The sequence below is a fragment of the Ranitomeya imitator genome, chromosome 3 (assembly GCF_032444005.1).
Source record: "Ranitomeya imitator isolate aRanImi1 chromosome 3, aRanImi1.pri, whole genome shotgun sequence".
NCBI classification, from domain to species: domain Eukaryota; kingdom Metazoa; phylum Chordata; class Amphibia; order Anura; family Dendrobatidae; genus Ranitomeya; species Ranitomeya imitator.
The window spans coordinates 473,439,542-473,455,757 of NC_091284.1; the positions used below are offsets into that span (position 1 = coordinate 473,439,542).

General features: G+C 42.1%; 1 protein-coding gene across 3 annotated transcripts in view; it reads left to right on the forward strand.

The window, feature by feature from the left end:
• Positions 1-16,216, forward strand: part of LOC138672158 (uncharacterized) — a 152,961-nt gene that overhangs the window by 125,779 nt on the left and 10,966 nt on the right. For all 3 annotated transcript variants that reach the window (XM_069760176.1, XM_069760174.1, XM_069760177.1), the window contains exons 7-8: positions 15,233-15,319; positions 15,942-16,043. In XM_069760176.1, coding sequence (XP_069616277.1) covers positions 15,233-15,319; positions 15,942-16,043 — 189 coding nt within the window. The remainder of the gene's footprint in view (positions 1-15,232; positions 15,320-15,941; positions 16,044-16,216) is intronic.

A 16,216-nucleotide genomic window follows, 5' to 3' on the forward strand; every position in this document is an offset into this window, starting at 1 on the left:
GAAATCAAACTGTCCACTTAGGAAGCCACATTGTTTGACAAATCAATTTCATACGCTGTTATGCAAATGGAATAGAGAACAGATGGAAATTATTGGCAATTATCAAGACACACTCAATAAAGGAGTGGTTCAGCAGGTGGGGGCCACAGACCACATCTCAGTACCAATGCTTTCTAGCTGATGTTTTGGTCACTTTTGAATGTTGGATGTGCTTTCACACTCGTGGTAGCATGAGGCGGACTCTACAACCCACACAAGTGGCTCAGGTAGTGCAGCTCTTCCAGGATGGCACATCAATGTGAACTGTGGCAAGAAGATTTGCTGTGTCTGTCAGCGTAGTATCCAGAGGCTGGAGGCATTACCAGGAGATAGGCCAGTACACCAGGAGACGGGGGCAGTAGGAGGGCTACAACCCAGTAGCAGGAACGCTACCTCAGCCTTTGTGCAAGGAGGAACAGGAGGAGCACTGCCAGAGCCCTGCAAAATGACCTCCAGCAGGCCACAAATGTGCATGTGTCTGCACAAACGGTTAGAAACAGACTCCATGAGGATGTTCTGAGTGCCCGACGTCCTCAGATGGGGGTTGTGCTCACAGCCCAACACCATGCAGGATGCTTGGCATTTGCCACAGAACACCAGGATTGGCAAATTCACCACTGGCACCCTGTGCTCTTCACAGATGAGAGCAGGTTCACCATGAGCACATGTGACAGACGTGACAGAGTCTGGAGTCACTGTGGAGAGCGATCTGCTGCCTGCAACATCCTTCAGCATGACCGGTTTGGCAGTGGGTCAGTAATGGTGTGGGGTGGCATTTCTTTGGAGGGCTGCACAGCCCTCCATGTGCTCACCAGAGATAGCCTGACTCCATTAGGTACCGAGATGAGATCCTCAGACTCCTTGTGAGACCATATGCTGGTGCGGTTGGCCCTGGGTTCCTCCTAATGCAGGACAATGCCAGACCTCATGTGGCTGTAGTGTGTCAGCAGTTCCTACAAGATGAAGGCATTGAAACTAAGGACTGGCCCACTCGTTCCCCAGACCTGAGTCCGATTAGGCACATCTTGGACATCGTGACTCCCACCATCCACCAACATCACATTGCACCACAGACTGTCCAGGAGTTGGCAGATGCTTTTAGTCCAGGTCTGGGAGGAGATCCCTCAGGAGACCATCCGCCGCCTCATCAGGAGCATGTCCAGGTGTTGTAGGAAGATCATACAGGCACGTGAAGGCCACACACACTACTGATCATCATTTCCTTGTCTTGAGGCATTTCCACTGAAGTTGGATCAGCCTGTAACTTCATTTTCCACTTTGATTTTGAGCATCATTCCAACTCCAGACCTCCGTGGGATATTAGTTGTGATTTACGGTGATCATTTTAAGGTTTTATTGTTCTCAACACATTCCACTATGTAATGAATAAAGATTTACAACTGGAATATTTTATTCAGTGATATCTAGGTTGTGGGATTTTAGTGTTCCCTTTATTCTTTTGAGCAGTGTATATTACACATATACTGAGCTTAGTATATATATTTATTTATTTACAGTGGCATGGAAAAGTTTGGGCATCACTAGTCAAAATTACCTAAATACAAAGGAAATCTGTCATCCTTAACTTCAACTTGCTTAACTGTTCACAATAACAGTAATTTTGACCAGGGTGCCCAAACTTTTACAAGTTTGGATACACCTTCTCATTTAAAGGTTTTTCTGTATTTTCATGACTATGAAAGTTGTAAATTCACACTGAAGGTATCAAAACTATGAATTAACACATGCGGAATTATATACTTTACAAAAAAGTGTGAAACAACTGAAAATATGTCTTGTATTCCAAGTTCTTCAAAGTAACCACCTTTTGCTTTGATGACTGCTTTGCACACTCTTGACATTCTCTTAATGAGCTTCAAGAGGTAGTCACCGGAAATGGTCTTCCAACAATCTTGAAGGAGTTCTCAGAGATGCTTAGCACTTGTTGGCCCTTTTGCCTTCACTCTGCGGTCCAGCTCACCACAAACCATCTCGATTGGGTTCAAGTCTGGTGACTGTGGAGGCTAGGTCACCTGGCGTAGCACCCCATCACTCTCCTCCTTGGTCAAATAGCCCTTACACAGCCTGGATGTGTGTTTGGGGTCACTGTCCTGTTGAAAAATAAATGATGGTCCAACTAAACGCAAACTGGATGGAATAGGATGCCGCTGCAAGATGCTGTGGTAGCCATGCTGGTTCAGTATGCCTTCAATTTTGAATAAATCCCCACAGTGTCACCAGCAAAGCACCCCCACACCATCACACCTCCATGCTTCACGGTGGGAACAAGGCATGTAGAGTCCATCTGTTCACCTTTTCTGTGTCGCACAAAAACACGGTGGTTGAAACCAAAGATCTCAAATTTGGTCTCATCAGACCAAAGCACAGATTTCCACTGGTCTAATGTCCATTCCTTGTGTTCTTTAGCCCAAACAAGTCTCTTCTGCTTGTTGCCTGTCCTTAGCAGTGGTTTCCTAGCAGCTATTTTACCATGAAGACCTGCTGCACAAAGTCTCCTCTTAACAGTTGTTGTAGAGATGTGTCTGCTGCTAGAACTCTGTGTGGCATTGACCTGGTCTCTAATCTGAGCTGCTGTTAACATGCAATTTCTGAAGCTGGTGACTCGGATAAACTTATCCTCAGAAGCAGAGGTGACTCTTGGTCTTCCTTTCCTGGGGCGGTCCTCATGTGAGCCAGTTTCTTTGTATGCGCTTGATGGCTTTTGCAACTGCACTTGGGGACACTTTCAAAGTTTTCCCAATTTTTCGGACTGACTGACCTTAATTTCTTAAAGTAATGATGGCCACTCGTTTTTCTTTATTTAGCTGCTTTTTTCTTGCCATAATACAAATTGTAACAGTCTATTCAGTAAGACTATCAGCTGTGTATGCACCAGAATTCTGCTCAACACAACTGATGGTCCTAACCTCATTTATAAGGCAAGAAATCCCACTTCTTAAACCTGACAGGGCACACCTGTGAAGTGAAAACCATTTCCGGTGACTACCTCTTGAAGCTGATCAAGAGAATGCCAAGAGTGTGCCAAGCAGTAATCAAAGCAAAAGGTGGCTACTTTGAAGAACCTAGAATATGAGACATATTTTCAGTTGTTTCACACTTTTTTGTTAAGTACCGTATATAATTCCACATGTGTTAATTCATAGTTTTGATGCCTTCAGTGTGAATTTACAAAAATCTTTAACCCCTTCCCGACCTGTGACACAGCGTATGCGTCATGAAAGTCGGTGCCAATCCGACCTGTGACGCATATGCTGTGTCATAGAATGATCGCGTCCCTGCAGATCCGGTGAAAGGGTTAACTCCCATTTCACCCGATCTGCAGGGACCGGGGGAGTGGTAGTTTAGCCCAGGGGGGGGTGGCTTCACCCCCCCGTGGCTACGATCGCTCTGATTGGCTGTTGAAAGTGAAACTGCCAATCAGAGCGATTTGTAATATTTCACCTAAAAAACTGGTGAAATATTACAATCCAGCCATGGCCGATGCTGCAATATCATCGGCCATGGCTGGAAACACTTTTGTAGGGGTAGGGTTAGGGGTAGGGTTAGGGGTAGGGGTAGGGTTAGGGGTAGGGTTAGGGATAGGGTACGGTATGTGCACACGTATTCTGGTCCTCTGCGGATTTTTCCGCAGCGGATTTGATAAATCCGCAGTGCTAAACCACTGTGGATTTATCGCGTATTTACCGCGGTTTTTCTGCGCATTTCACTGCGGTTTTACAACTGCGATTTTCTATTGGAGCAGTTGTAAAACCGCTGCGGAATCCACAAAAAGAAGTGACATGCTGCGGAATGTAAACCCCTGCGTTTCCGTGCAGTTTTTCCGCAGCATGTGTACAGCGATTTTTGTTTCCCATAGGTTTACATTGAAATGTAAACTCATGGGAAACTGCTGCGGATCCGCAGCATTTTCCGCAGCGTGTGCACATACCTTTAGAATTAGGCTATGTGCACATGGTGCGGATTTGGCTGCGGATTCGCAGCGGATTGGCCGCTGCGGGTCCGCAGCAGAGTTCCATCAGGTTTACAGTACCATGTAAACGTATGGAAAACCAAATCCGCTGTGCCCATGGTGCGGAAAATACCGCGCGGAAACGCTGCGTTGTATTTTCCGCAGCATGTCAATTCTTTGTGCGGATTCTGCAGTGTTTTACACCTGATCCTCAATAGGAATCCGCAGGTGAAATCCGCACAAAAAACACTGGAAATCCGCGGTAAATCCGCAGGTAAAACATAGTGCCTTTTACCTGCGGATTTTTCAAAAATGGTGCGGAAAAATCTCACACGAATCCGCAATGTGGGCACATAGCCTTAGGGTTAGGGTTGGAATTAGGGTTGTGGTTAGGGTTAGGGGTGTGTTGGGGTTAGGGTTGTGGTTAGGGGTGTGTTGGGGTTAGGGTTGTGATTAGGGTTACGGCTACAGTTGGGATTAGGGTTAGGGGTGTATTGGGGTTAGTGTTGGAGGTAGAATTGAGGGGTTTCCACTGTTTAGGCACATCAGGGGGTCTCCAATTGCAACATGGCGCCACCATTGATTCCAGCCAATCTTTTATTCAAAAAGTCAAATGGTGCTCCCTCACTTCCGAGCCCCGACGTGCGCCCAAACAGTGGTTTACCCCCACATATGGGGTACCAGCATAGTCAGGACAAACTGTGCAACAATTACTGGGGTCCAATTTCTCCTGCTACCCTTGAGAAAATAAAAAATTGCTTGCTAAAACATCATTTTTGAGGAAAGAAAAATTATTTTTTATTTTCACGGCTCTGCGTTGTAAATGTCTGTGAAGCACTTGGGGGTTCAAAGTGCTCACCACATATCTAGATAAGTTCCTTGGGGGGTTTAGTTTCCAAAATGGGGTCACTTGTGGGGGGTTTCTACTTTTTAGGCACACCAGGGGCTCTGCAAACGAAACGTGACGCCCGCAGACCATTCCATCAAAGTCTGCATTTCAAAAGTCACTACTTCCCTTCTGAGCCCCGACGTGTGCCAAAACAGTGGTTTACCCCCACACATGGGGTATCAGCGTACTCAGGAGAAACTGGACAACAACTTTTGGGGTCCAATTTCTCCTGTAACCCTTGGGAAAATAAAAAATTTTGGGCTAAAAAATTATTTTTGAGGAATGAAAACGTATTTATTATTTTCACGGCTCTGCGTTATAAACTTCTGTGAAGCACTTGGGGGTTCAAAGTGCTCACCTAACATCTAGATAAGTTCCTTTCGGGGTCTAGTTTCCAAAATGGGGTCACTTGTGGGGGGTTTCTACTGTTTAGCCACATCAGGGGCTCTGCAAACGCAACGTGACGCCCGTAGAGCATTCCATCAAAGTCTGCATTTCAAAACTTCACTACTTCACTTCCGAGCCCCGGCATGTGCCCAAACAGTAATTTACCCCCACATATGGGGTATCACTGTACTCAGGAGAAACTGGACAACAAATATTGGGGTCAAATTTCTCTTGTTACCCTTGGGAAAATAAAAAATTGCGGGCTAAAAAATCATTTTTGAGAAAAGAAATTTTTTATTTTATTTTCATGGCTCTGCGTTATAAACTTCTGTGAAGCACTTGAGGGTTCAAAGTGCTCACCACACATCTAGATTAGTTCCTCTGGGGGTCTAGTTTCCAAAATAGGGTCATTTGTGGGGGATCTCCAATGTTTAGGCACACAGGGGCTCTCCAAACGCGACATGGTGTTCGCTAATGATTGGAGCTAATTTTTCATTTAAAAAGCCAAATGGCGTGCCTTCCCTTCCGAGCCCTGCCGTGCGCCCAAACAGTGGTTTACCCCCACATATGGGGTATCTGCGTACTGAAGACAAACTGGACAACAACATTTATGGTCCAATTTCTCCTATTACCGTTGGCAAAATAGGAAATTCCAGGCTAAAAAATAATTTTTGAGGAAAGAAAAATTATTTTTTATTTTCATGGCTCTGCGTTATAAACTTCTGTGAAGCACCTGTGGGTTTAAAGTGCTCAGTATGCATCTAGATAAGTTCCTTGGGGGGTCTAGTTTCCAAAATGGGGTCACTTGTGGGGGAGCTCCAATGCATAGGCACACAGGGGCTCTCCAAACGCGACATGGTGTCCGCTGTTATGACCTGGTGGTCAGGACAATAATGGACCTGGTGGTTAAGAGCACACGGAATGACCTGATAGTTACTGATAATAAGGACGAGCTCTGGGACGTGGGAACTCTGCTGACCGCAATCCCTAATCTTATAACGCACACTAGAAATAGCCGTGGATTGCTCCTAACGCTCCCTATGCAACTCGGCACAGCCTAAGGAACTAGCTAGCCCTGAAGATAGAAAAATAAAGCCTACCTTGCCTCAGAGAAATTCCCCATAGGAAAAGGCAGCCCCCCACATATAATGACTGTGAGTAAAGATGAAAATACAAACACAGAGATTAAATAGATTTAGCAAAGTGAGGCCCGACTAACTGAACAGACTGATGATAGGAAAGGTTGCTTTGCGGTCAGCACAAAAACCTACAAAAAGACCATGCAGAGGGCGCAAAAAGACCCTCCGCACCGACTCACGGTGCGGAGGCGCTCCCTCTGCATCCCAGAGCTTCCAGCAAGCAAGACAACAATAAAAATAGCAAGCTGGACAGAAAAATAGCAAACCAAAGAAAAACAAGCAGGAACTTAACTTCTGCTGGGAAGACAGGTCCCAAGAACGATCCAGGAGAGAACTAGACCAATACTGGAACATTGACAGGTGGCATGGAGCAAAGATCCAAGTGGAGCTAAATAGAGCAGCCAGCTAACGAATTAACCTCGTCACCTGTGGAAGGAAACTCAGAAACACCCACCAGAGGAAGTCCATGGACAGAACCAGCCGAAGTACCATTCATGACCACAGGAGGGAGCCCGACAACAGAATTCACAACAGTCCGCTAACAGTTGGAGCTAATTTTCCATTCAAAAAGTCAAAAGGCGCGCCTTCCCTTCCGAGCCCTGCCGTGTGCCCAAACAGTGGTTTACCCCCACATATGAGGTATCGGCGTACTCGGGAGAAATTGCCCAACAAATTTTAGGATCCATTTTATCCTATTGCCCATGTAAAAATGAAAAAAGTGAGGCGAAAAGAATTTTTTTGTGAAAAAAAAGTACTTTTTCATTTTTATGGATCAATTTGTGAAGCACCTGAGGGTTTAAAGTGCTCACTAGGCATCTAGATACGTTCCTTGGGGGGTCCAGTTTCCAAAATGGGGTCACTTGTGGGGGAGCTCCAATGTTTAGGCACACAGGGTCTCTCCAAACGCGACATGGTGTCCGCTAACGATGGAGATAATTTTTTATTCAAAAAGTCAAATGGCGCTCCTTCCATTCCGATACTTACCATGTTCCCAAACAGTGGTTTACCCCCACATGTGAGGTATCGGTGTACTCAGGAGAAATTGCCCAACACATTTTAGGATCCATTTTATCCTGTTGCCTATGTGAAAATGAAAAAATTGAGGCTAAAAGAATTTTTTTGTGAAAAAAAAGTACTTTTTCATTTTTACGGATCAATTTGTGAAGCACCTGGGGGTTTAAAGTGCTCACTATGCATCTAGATAAGTTCCTTGGGGCGTCTAGTTTCCAAAATGGGGTCACTTGTGGGGGAGCTCCAATTTTTAGGCACACGGGGGCTCTCCAAATGTGACATATTGTCCGCTAAAGAGTGCAGCCAATTTTTCATTCAAAAAGTCAAATGGCGCTCCTTCCCTTCCAAGCCCTGCCGTGCGCCCAAACAGTGGTTTACCCCCACATATGAGGTATCGGCGTACTCAGGACAAATTGGACAACAACTTTCGTGGTTCAGTTTCTCCTTTTACCATTGGGAAAATAAAAAAATTGTTGCTGAAAAATCATTTTTGTGACTAAAAAGTTAAATGTTTATTTTTTCCTTCCATGTTGCTTCTGCTGCTGTGAAGCACCTGAAGGGTTAATAAACTTCTTGAATGTGGTTTTGTGCAGCTTGAGGGGTGCAGTTTTTAGAATGGTGTCACTTTTGGGTATTTTCAGCCATATAGACCCCTCAATGTGACTTCAAATGTGAGGTGGTCCCTAAAAAAAATGGTTTTGTAAATTTCGTTGTAAAATTGACAAATCGCTGGTCAAATTTTAACCCTTATAACTTCCTAGCAAAAAAAAAAATTGTTTCCAAAATTGTGCTGATGTAAAGTATACTTGTGGGAAATGTTATTTATTAACTATTTTGTGTCACATAACTCTCTGGTTTAACAGAATAAAAATTCAAAATTTGAAAATTGCAAAATTTTCGCCAAATTTCCGTTTTTATCACAAATAAACACAGAATTTATTGACCTAAATTTACCACTAACATGAAGCCCAATATGTCACGAAAAAACAATCTCAGAACCGCTAGGATCAGTTGAAGCGTTCCTGAGTTATTACCTCATAAAGGGATAACATAACAGAATTGCAAAAAACGGCAAGGTCTTTAAGGTCAAAATAGGCTGGGTCATGAAGGGGTTAAATGAGGTGTGTCCAAACTTTTGGTCTGTACTGTACATATATACTCTGTAAATACACATAACTTTCTATATATCAGTCGATGGAGCTGTGTGGGGCTTGTGTTTTTTATATTATTTTGTGATACATATGGTATTTTATCACTTTTTTTGAAGGTTCACATGTTCTAGTTCTTATTTTCAGCCCGAGTGCTATCTGTATAAAAATGGACAGCACTTGGACCAATGTTTTTGAGGCAGCACATAGGAGCAATGTTTTTCACAGATCTAATCTGTGTGTGAAACTGCAGCATGCACTAGTTTATTTTCTAGTGTCGGATGAGAGTCACCATTTAAGTTAATGGCTGCGCAAAAAAATATCTGATGCCAAATGGAGTCATCTTATAGCAAAAGTTTTCTTTTATGGATGCATTGCAATTCTTTAACATAGGAAACTACAGAAACTACAATGGTTTTGTAAATTACTAATCATCGCTGCTGTAAAAAATAAAACAGAAGGATGGTGTACGTATTGCACATAGATAACAAAAAAAATAAACATTTTGAGTTTTCTGGAATTAACTGACAATTTTTTTTATATGGTCATGTGACAATTTTTGGTGGAGAGGCGTGACGATTCAATAAAAAACAACAATTCTTTTACCATATGGGTTAAATAATTTAATACTTTGATAAATCAGACTTTTTATAAACGTGGTGATGACAAATGTGCTTATTTTCCTTCTTTATTTTTGGATGGGGAAAAGGAGGATTATTTTAGTACTTTTTCATTGACTTACATAGTAACATAGTAACATAGTTAGTAAGGCCGAAAAAAGACATTTGTCCATCCAGTTCAGCCTATATTCCATTATAATAAATACCCAGATCTACGTCCTTCTACAGAACCTAATAATTGTATGATACAATATTGTTCTGCTCCAGGAAGACATCCAGGCCTCTCTTGAACCCCTCGACTGAGTTCGCCATCACCACCTCCTCAGGCAAGCAATTCCAGATTCTCACTGCCCTAACAGTAAAGAATCCTCTTCTATGTTGGTGGAAAAACCTTCTCTCCTCCAGACGCAAAGAATGCCCCCTTGTGCCCGTCACCTTCCTTGGTATAAACAGATCCTCAGCTAGATATTTGTATTGTCCCCTTATATACTTATACATGGTTATTAGATCGCCCCTCAGTCGTCTTTTTTCTAGACTAAATAATCCTAATTTCGCTAATCTATCTGGGTATTGTAGTTCTCCCATCCCCTTTATTAATTTTGTTGCCCTCCTTTGTACTCTCTCTAGTTCCATTATATCTTTCCTGAGCACCGGTGCCCAAAACTGGACACAGTACTCCATGTGCGGTCTAACTAGGGATTTGTACAGAGGCAGTATAATGCTCTCATCATGTGTATCCAGACCTCTTTTAATGCACCCCATGATCCTGTTTGCCTTGGCAGCTGCTGCCTGGCACTGGCTGCTCCAGGTAAGTTTATCATTAACTAGGATCCCCAAGTCCTTCTCCCTGTCAGATTTACCCAGTGGTTTCCCATTCAGTGTGTAATGGTGATATTGATTCCCTCTTCCCATGTGTATAACCTTACATTTATCATTGTTAAACCTCATCTGCCACCTTTCAGCCCAAGTTTCCAACTTATCCAGATCCATCTGTAGCAGAATACTATCTTCTCTTGTATTAACTGCTTTACATAGTTTTGTATCATCTGCAAATATCGATATTTTACTGTGTAAACCTTCTACCAGATCATTAATGAATATGTTGAAGAGAACAGGTCCCAATACTGACCCCTGCGGTACCCCACTGGTCACAGCGACCCAGTTAGAGACTATACCATTTATAACCACTCTCTGCTTTCTATCACTAAGCCAGTTACTAACCCATTTACACACATTTTCCCCCAGACCAAGCATTCTCATTTTGTGTACCAACCTCTTGTGCGGCACGGTATCAAACGCTTTGGAAAAATCGAGATATACCACGTCCAATGACTCACCGTGGTCCAGCCTATAGCTTACCTCTACTTAATTTTTTTTTACTTTTTTTTTACTTTTCACATTATATCTTTAGTCCCAGTGGGGAACATGAACCTGTGATTGTTTGGTATCTTGTATTACTTTGTATGCTGCAATACTAATGTATAGAAGTGTATAGTATATTATATATTACGGTCACATCACTTCACAAGAATACCAAGATGGAGGCGGCAGTTGGGGAGAGAGGTGTCATCAGCACCCGAATGGATTCCCCATTGCAATCGAGCCACTTAAATGCTGCCAGTGATTGCTAGCTCTGATCGCTGCCATTACAGGCAGGTGCTGGGCATGAAACACAGCCAACACCTACACTTTGTGTAGTGGGCTCAACTTCTAAGCCCGCTCCATACTCCTACAACCTCTACATGATGGATATATGTGTCATGGAGGTGGAAACAGTTATATTTTTTAAAATAAGGAACAGGGATGCAATAAAGGTCTGTAAAATGCTACAAAATAGTAAAAAACAAAAATGCCAGTATTAGAACTGCAACTTTGAGAAATGGAACAATTACAAAAACACAATTAACCCCATAATGACCGGGGGTATTTTTGCTTTTGCTTTTTTTTTCTGCTCCCCTTCTTCCCAGAGCCATAACTTTTTATTTTTCAGTCAAAATGGCCATGTGAGAGCTTGTTTTTTTGCAGGACAAGTTATTTTTTGAATGACAACATTGGTTTTGACATAGCATGTACTGGAAAACAGGAAAAAATTCCAAGTGTGTTGAAATCGCAAAAAAGCGCAATTCCACAGTTGTTGTTGTTGTTGTTGTTTTTTTTTTTTAACCATGTTCACTAACTGCTAAAACTGGCCTGCCATTATGACTCTCCAGGTCAATACGAGTTCATAGACACCAAACATGTCTAGGTTCTTTTTTATTTAAGTGGTAATACAAAAATGGCACTATTTTCCGAGACCTGTAGCGTCTCCATTTTTTGTGATCTTGGGCTGGTTTATTGCATTTTACTGCAATGTAGCAGCAACCAAAAAAAGAAATTCTGGCTTTTTTAAATTTTGTTAGGCAGTTTACCGATTGGGTTAAAAAAAAATTTCATATTCATAGATCGGGGGCTATTCTGAAAGCAGCGATACCAAATATGTGTATATTTGATTTTTTTATATTGTTTTATTTTGAATGGGGCAAAAGGTGGTGATTTCAACTTTTATATATTTTTTAACCCCTTTACCCCCAAGGGTGGTTTGCACGTTAAGGCTGCCGTCACACTAGCAGTATTTGGTCAGGATTTTACATCAGCATTTGTAAGCCAAAACCAGGAGTGGAACAATTAGAGGAAAAGTATAATAGAAACACGTCACCACTTCTGTATTTATCACCCACTCCTGGTTTTGGCTACAAATACTGATGTAAAATACTGACCAAATACTGCTAGTGTGACGGCAGCCTAATGACCGGGACAATTTTTACAATTCTGACCACTGTCCCTTAAGGTACCTTCACACATAACGATATTGTTAACGATATTGTTGCTTTTTGTGACGTAGCAACGATATCGTTAATTAAATCGTTATGTGTGACAGCGACCAACGATCAGGCCCCTGCTGGGAGATCGTTGGTCGCTGAATAAAGTCCAGAACTTTATTTTGTCGCTGGACTCCTGCTGACATCGCTGGATCGGCGTGTGTGACACCGATCCAGCGATGTCTTCACTGGTAACCAGGGTAAACATCGGGTAACTAAGCGCAGGGCCGCGCTTAGTAACCCGATGTTTACCCTGGTTACCATCCTAAAAGTAAAAAAAAACAAACAGTACATACTTACCTACGGCCGTCTGTCCTCCAGCGCTGTGCTCTGCTCTCCTCCTGCACTGGCTGTGAGCGTCTGTCAGCCGGAAAGCAGAGCGGTGACGTCACCGCTCTGCTTTCCGGCCGCTGTGCTCACAGTCAGTACAGGAGGAGAGCAGAGCACAGCGCTGGAGGACAGACGGCTGTAGGTAAGTATGTACTGTTTTTTTTTTTTTACTTTTAGGATGGTAACCAGGGTAAACATCGGGTTACTAAGCGCGGCCCTGCGCTTAGTTACCCGATGTTTACCCTGGTTACCGGCATTGTTGGTCGCTGGAGAGCTGTCTGTGTGACAGCTCTCCAGCGACCAAACAGCGACGCTGCAGCGATCCGGATCGTTGTCGGTATCGCTGCAGCGTCGCTAAGTGTGACGGTACCTTTAATGAGGTTATAACTCTGGAATGCTTCAACGGATCCCCTCTTATCTCCTCTTCCCACAATCGCATGCAAGATTTCTCTCGCGCATCACTCCTACTCTGGAACTCTCTACCACAACATATCAGACTCTCGCCTACCATCGAAACCTTCAAAAAGAACCTGAAGACCAACCTCTTCCGGCAAGCCTACAACCTGCAGTAACCACCGATCGACCAAACCACTGCACGACCAGCTCTATCCTCACCTACTGTATCTTCACCCATCCCTTGTAGATTGTGAGCCCTCGCGGGCAGGTTTCTCTCTCCTCCTGTACCAGTTGTGACTTGTATTCTTCAAGATTATTTTTCCCCTTTTTTATTATGTATACCCCTCCTCACATGTAAAGCGCCATGGAATAAATGGCGCTATAATAATAAATAATAATAATAATCCTGATGATTCTGACATTATTTTCGCATGACATATTGTATTTCATGATAGTGGTAAAATTATTTGTAAAAAAATGGAAATTTGGCAAAAAGTTTGAAAATTTCGCAATTTTCCAACTTTGAATTTTTATGCCCTTAAATCACAGAGATATGTCACACAAAATAGTTAATAAGTAACATTTCTCACATGTCTACTTTACATCAGCACAATTTTGGAACCAACATTTTTTTTTGTTAGGGAGTCATAAGGGTTAAAAGTTGACCAGCAATTTCTCACCATTTTTTTTAGGGACCACATCACATTTGAAGTCACTTTGAGGGGTCTATATGATAGAAAATACCCAAGTGTGACACCATTCTAAAAACTGCACATCTCAAGGTGCTCAAAACCCTTCAGGTATTTCACAGGAATTTTTGGAATGTTTAAAAAAAATGGAAAAATATTTAGAATTGAGAGTCCTCAGTGGTTGATACCTTTTAATGGCTAACTGAAAAGATGGTAACAAATTGCAAGGTCTCGAGACTACTCAGGTCTCTTCATCAGGCATAGACTATGCAGTCTATGCCTGATGAAGAGACCTGAGTAGTCTCGAAACCTTGCAATTTGTTACCATCTTTTCAGTTAGCCATTAAAAGGTATCAACCACTGAGGACTCTCAATTCTAAATATTTTTCTATGTACTGGCTCACACGGTACCAAGATATATATCTTTCCTGTAAAAAGAGTGAACATTTAACTTTTTTCACAACAAATTTACTTCAGCTCCAATTTGTTTTATTTTACCAAGGGTAACAGGAGAAATTGGACCCCAAAAGTTGTTGTACAATTTGTTCTGAGTATGCTGATACCCCATGTGTGGGGGTAAACCACTGTTTGGGCGCATGGCAGAGCTCGGAAGGGAAGGAGCGCCGTTTGACTTTTCAATGCAAAATTGACTGGAATTGAGATAGGACACCATGTCGTGTTTGGAGAACCCCTGATGTGCCTAAACAGTGGAAACCCACACAAGTGACAACATTTTGGAAAGTAGACCCCCTAAGGAACTTATCTAGATGTGTTGTGAGAACTTTGAACCCCCAAGTGTTTCACTACAGTTTATAATGCATAGCCGTGAAAATAAACATTCTTGAGATGTGCAGTTTTTAGAATGGTGTCACACTTGGGTATTTTCTATCATATAGACCCCTCAAAGTGACTTCAAATGTGATGTGGTCCCTAAAAAAAAAATGGTGTTGTAAAAATGAGAAATTGCTGGTCAACTTTTAACCCTTATAACTCCCTAACAGAAAAAATGTTGGTTCCAAAATTGTGTTGATGTAAAGTAGACATGTGGGAAATGTTACTTATTAAGCATTTTGTGTGGCATATCTCCGTGATTTAAGGACATAAAAACTCAAAGTTGGAAAATTGCGAAATTTTCAAAATTTTCGCCAAATATCCATTTTTTTCACAAATAAACGCAGCTAACATCAAACATTTTTTACCACTATCATGAAGTACAATATGTCACAAGAAAACAATGTCAGAATCATCGGGATCCGTTGAACCGTTCCAAAGTTATAACCTCATAAAGGGACAGTGGTCAGAATTGAAAAAATTGGCCCGGTCATTAACGTGCAAACCACCCTTGGGGGTTAAGGGGTTAATATATAATTGTCCCAAGACAGGGTTATGATTAGCCTGACATATATGTTTGGCCAATTCACATTGGTATACATTTGCCTCAGCTATATTAAAAAGTACAGACAGGTGCACAGAAAATTTAGCATACATCATGTAGTGCTTGCATGGATAAGCTGGGTCCGATAAAGTCAGGTATTGCTCTGTTAGATCATCTCTCTTTTGTAGAAAACAAAAAGAGACCCCATCTGTTTTGTCTGTTTTAAAAAGGCATATGGACAGGGTTATCTTCATGAGAGAAAACCATTAAGAAATGCCATAACACATTACTATTAGAGTGTCTCAGTAATGTTCCTTTTTTTCTCGAGATCATGGAGATAGTATACATGGTCTATTCATTCTGCTGTGGTTTTGTTTACAGATACCATTCGACAAAAAATTATTACAAACCAACAAATGTACTCCACTGTAAACAAAGAGCAAGTCACTCTTCAGAAACAAGGAATGAGTGAGTATTAGGCTATTAAATGGTTATTCTCAAGTTGTCTTTTGAGCAGCTCAGAGCTTTGCAGTCTCCTTACTTCCTAGTTGCTTGGGGGGCAGGTACTTCTTGTGTAATAGTTTGTTTGGGTCCTAGAGCTTCTTCCTGCTACTTACATAGATAATCTGTCATTGTTTTCTCTGAAGTCCACATTAATATCACTATATTTACATATGCATTTGAACAAGCATATGGCTCAGGAAAGTTAGAAGAGTGATCATGTGATCTTCTCTGGAAACTGACAATGCTGGGAGCTGAGGATTGTGATTTTACCAGCCTAATTACAGCAGCTAAAATCCATGGACTGGAGAGAGCTGACTGGGATGTTAGGAGTTAACTCCTCAGGCGGGAATGTAGCTACTCTGCATACCTGGCCAGGCTTTGGTGGTCCATCTCCTTGGAAATATGCTGCACACTATGTAAGATAAAAGCTCTCATAACAGGAGAATGACAGCAAGTAGGAAAAGCAAGTCAGTTGTAAACTTGCTTATTTTCAAGCTGTTTAATTAAAGCAATTTAATAATGTGAGACTACCCCTATAAGATTGCCATAGATATTTACTTACAAATAAATATTTTTGTTTTCACAGATTCTGAATATAATATACAAAAATATGATGTGGATTTTCACGTAACCAACAAAAATAACAGATTTTCTTCTGCATCTTATGATTCTGTTGGACACAGCACAGGTATTGATTAAATATACAGTATAAAGATGCAGAAATTGGCTTAGGCTATGTGCACACGTTGCGGATTAGGCTTAGGAATTTCTGGTGCGGATTCTGCCTCTCCTGGCAGAAAACGTACCTGCGGATTTGTCGCGTTTTTTGGGCGGTTCCGCAGCGTTTTTGGGCGTTTTTGC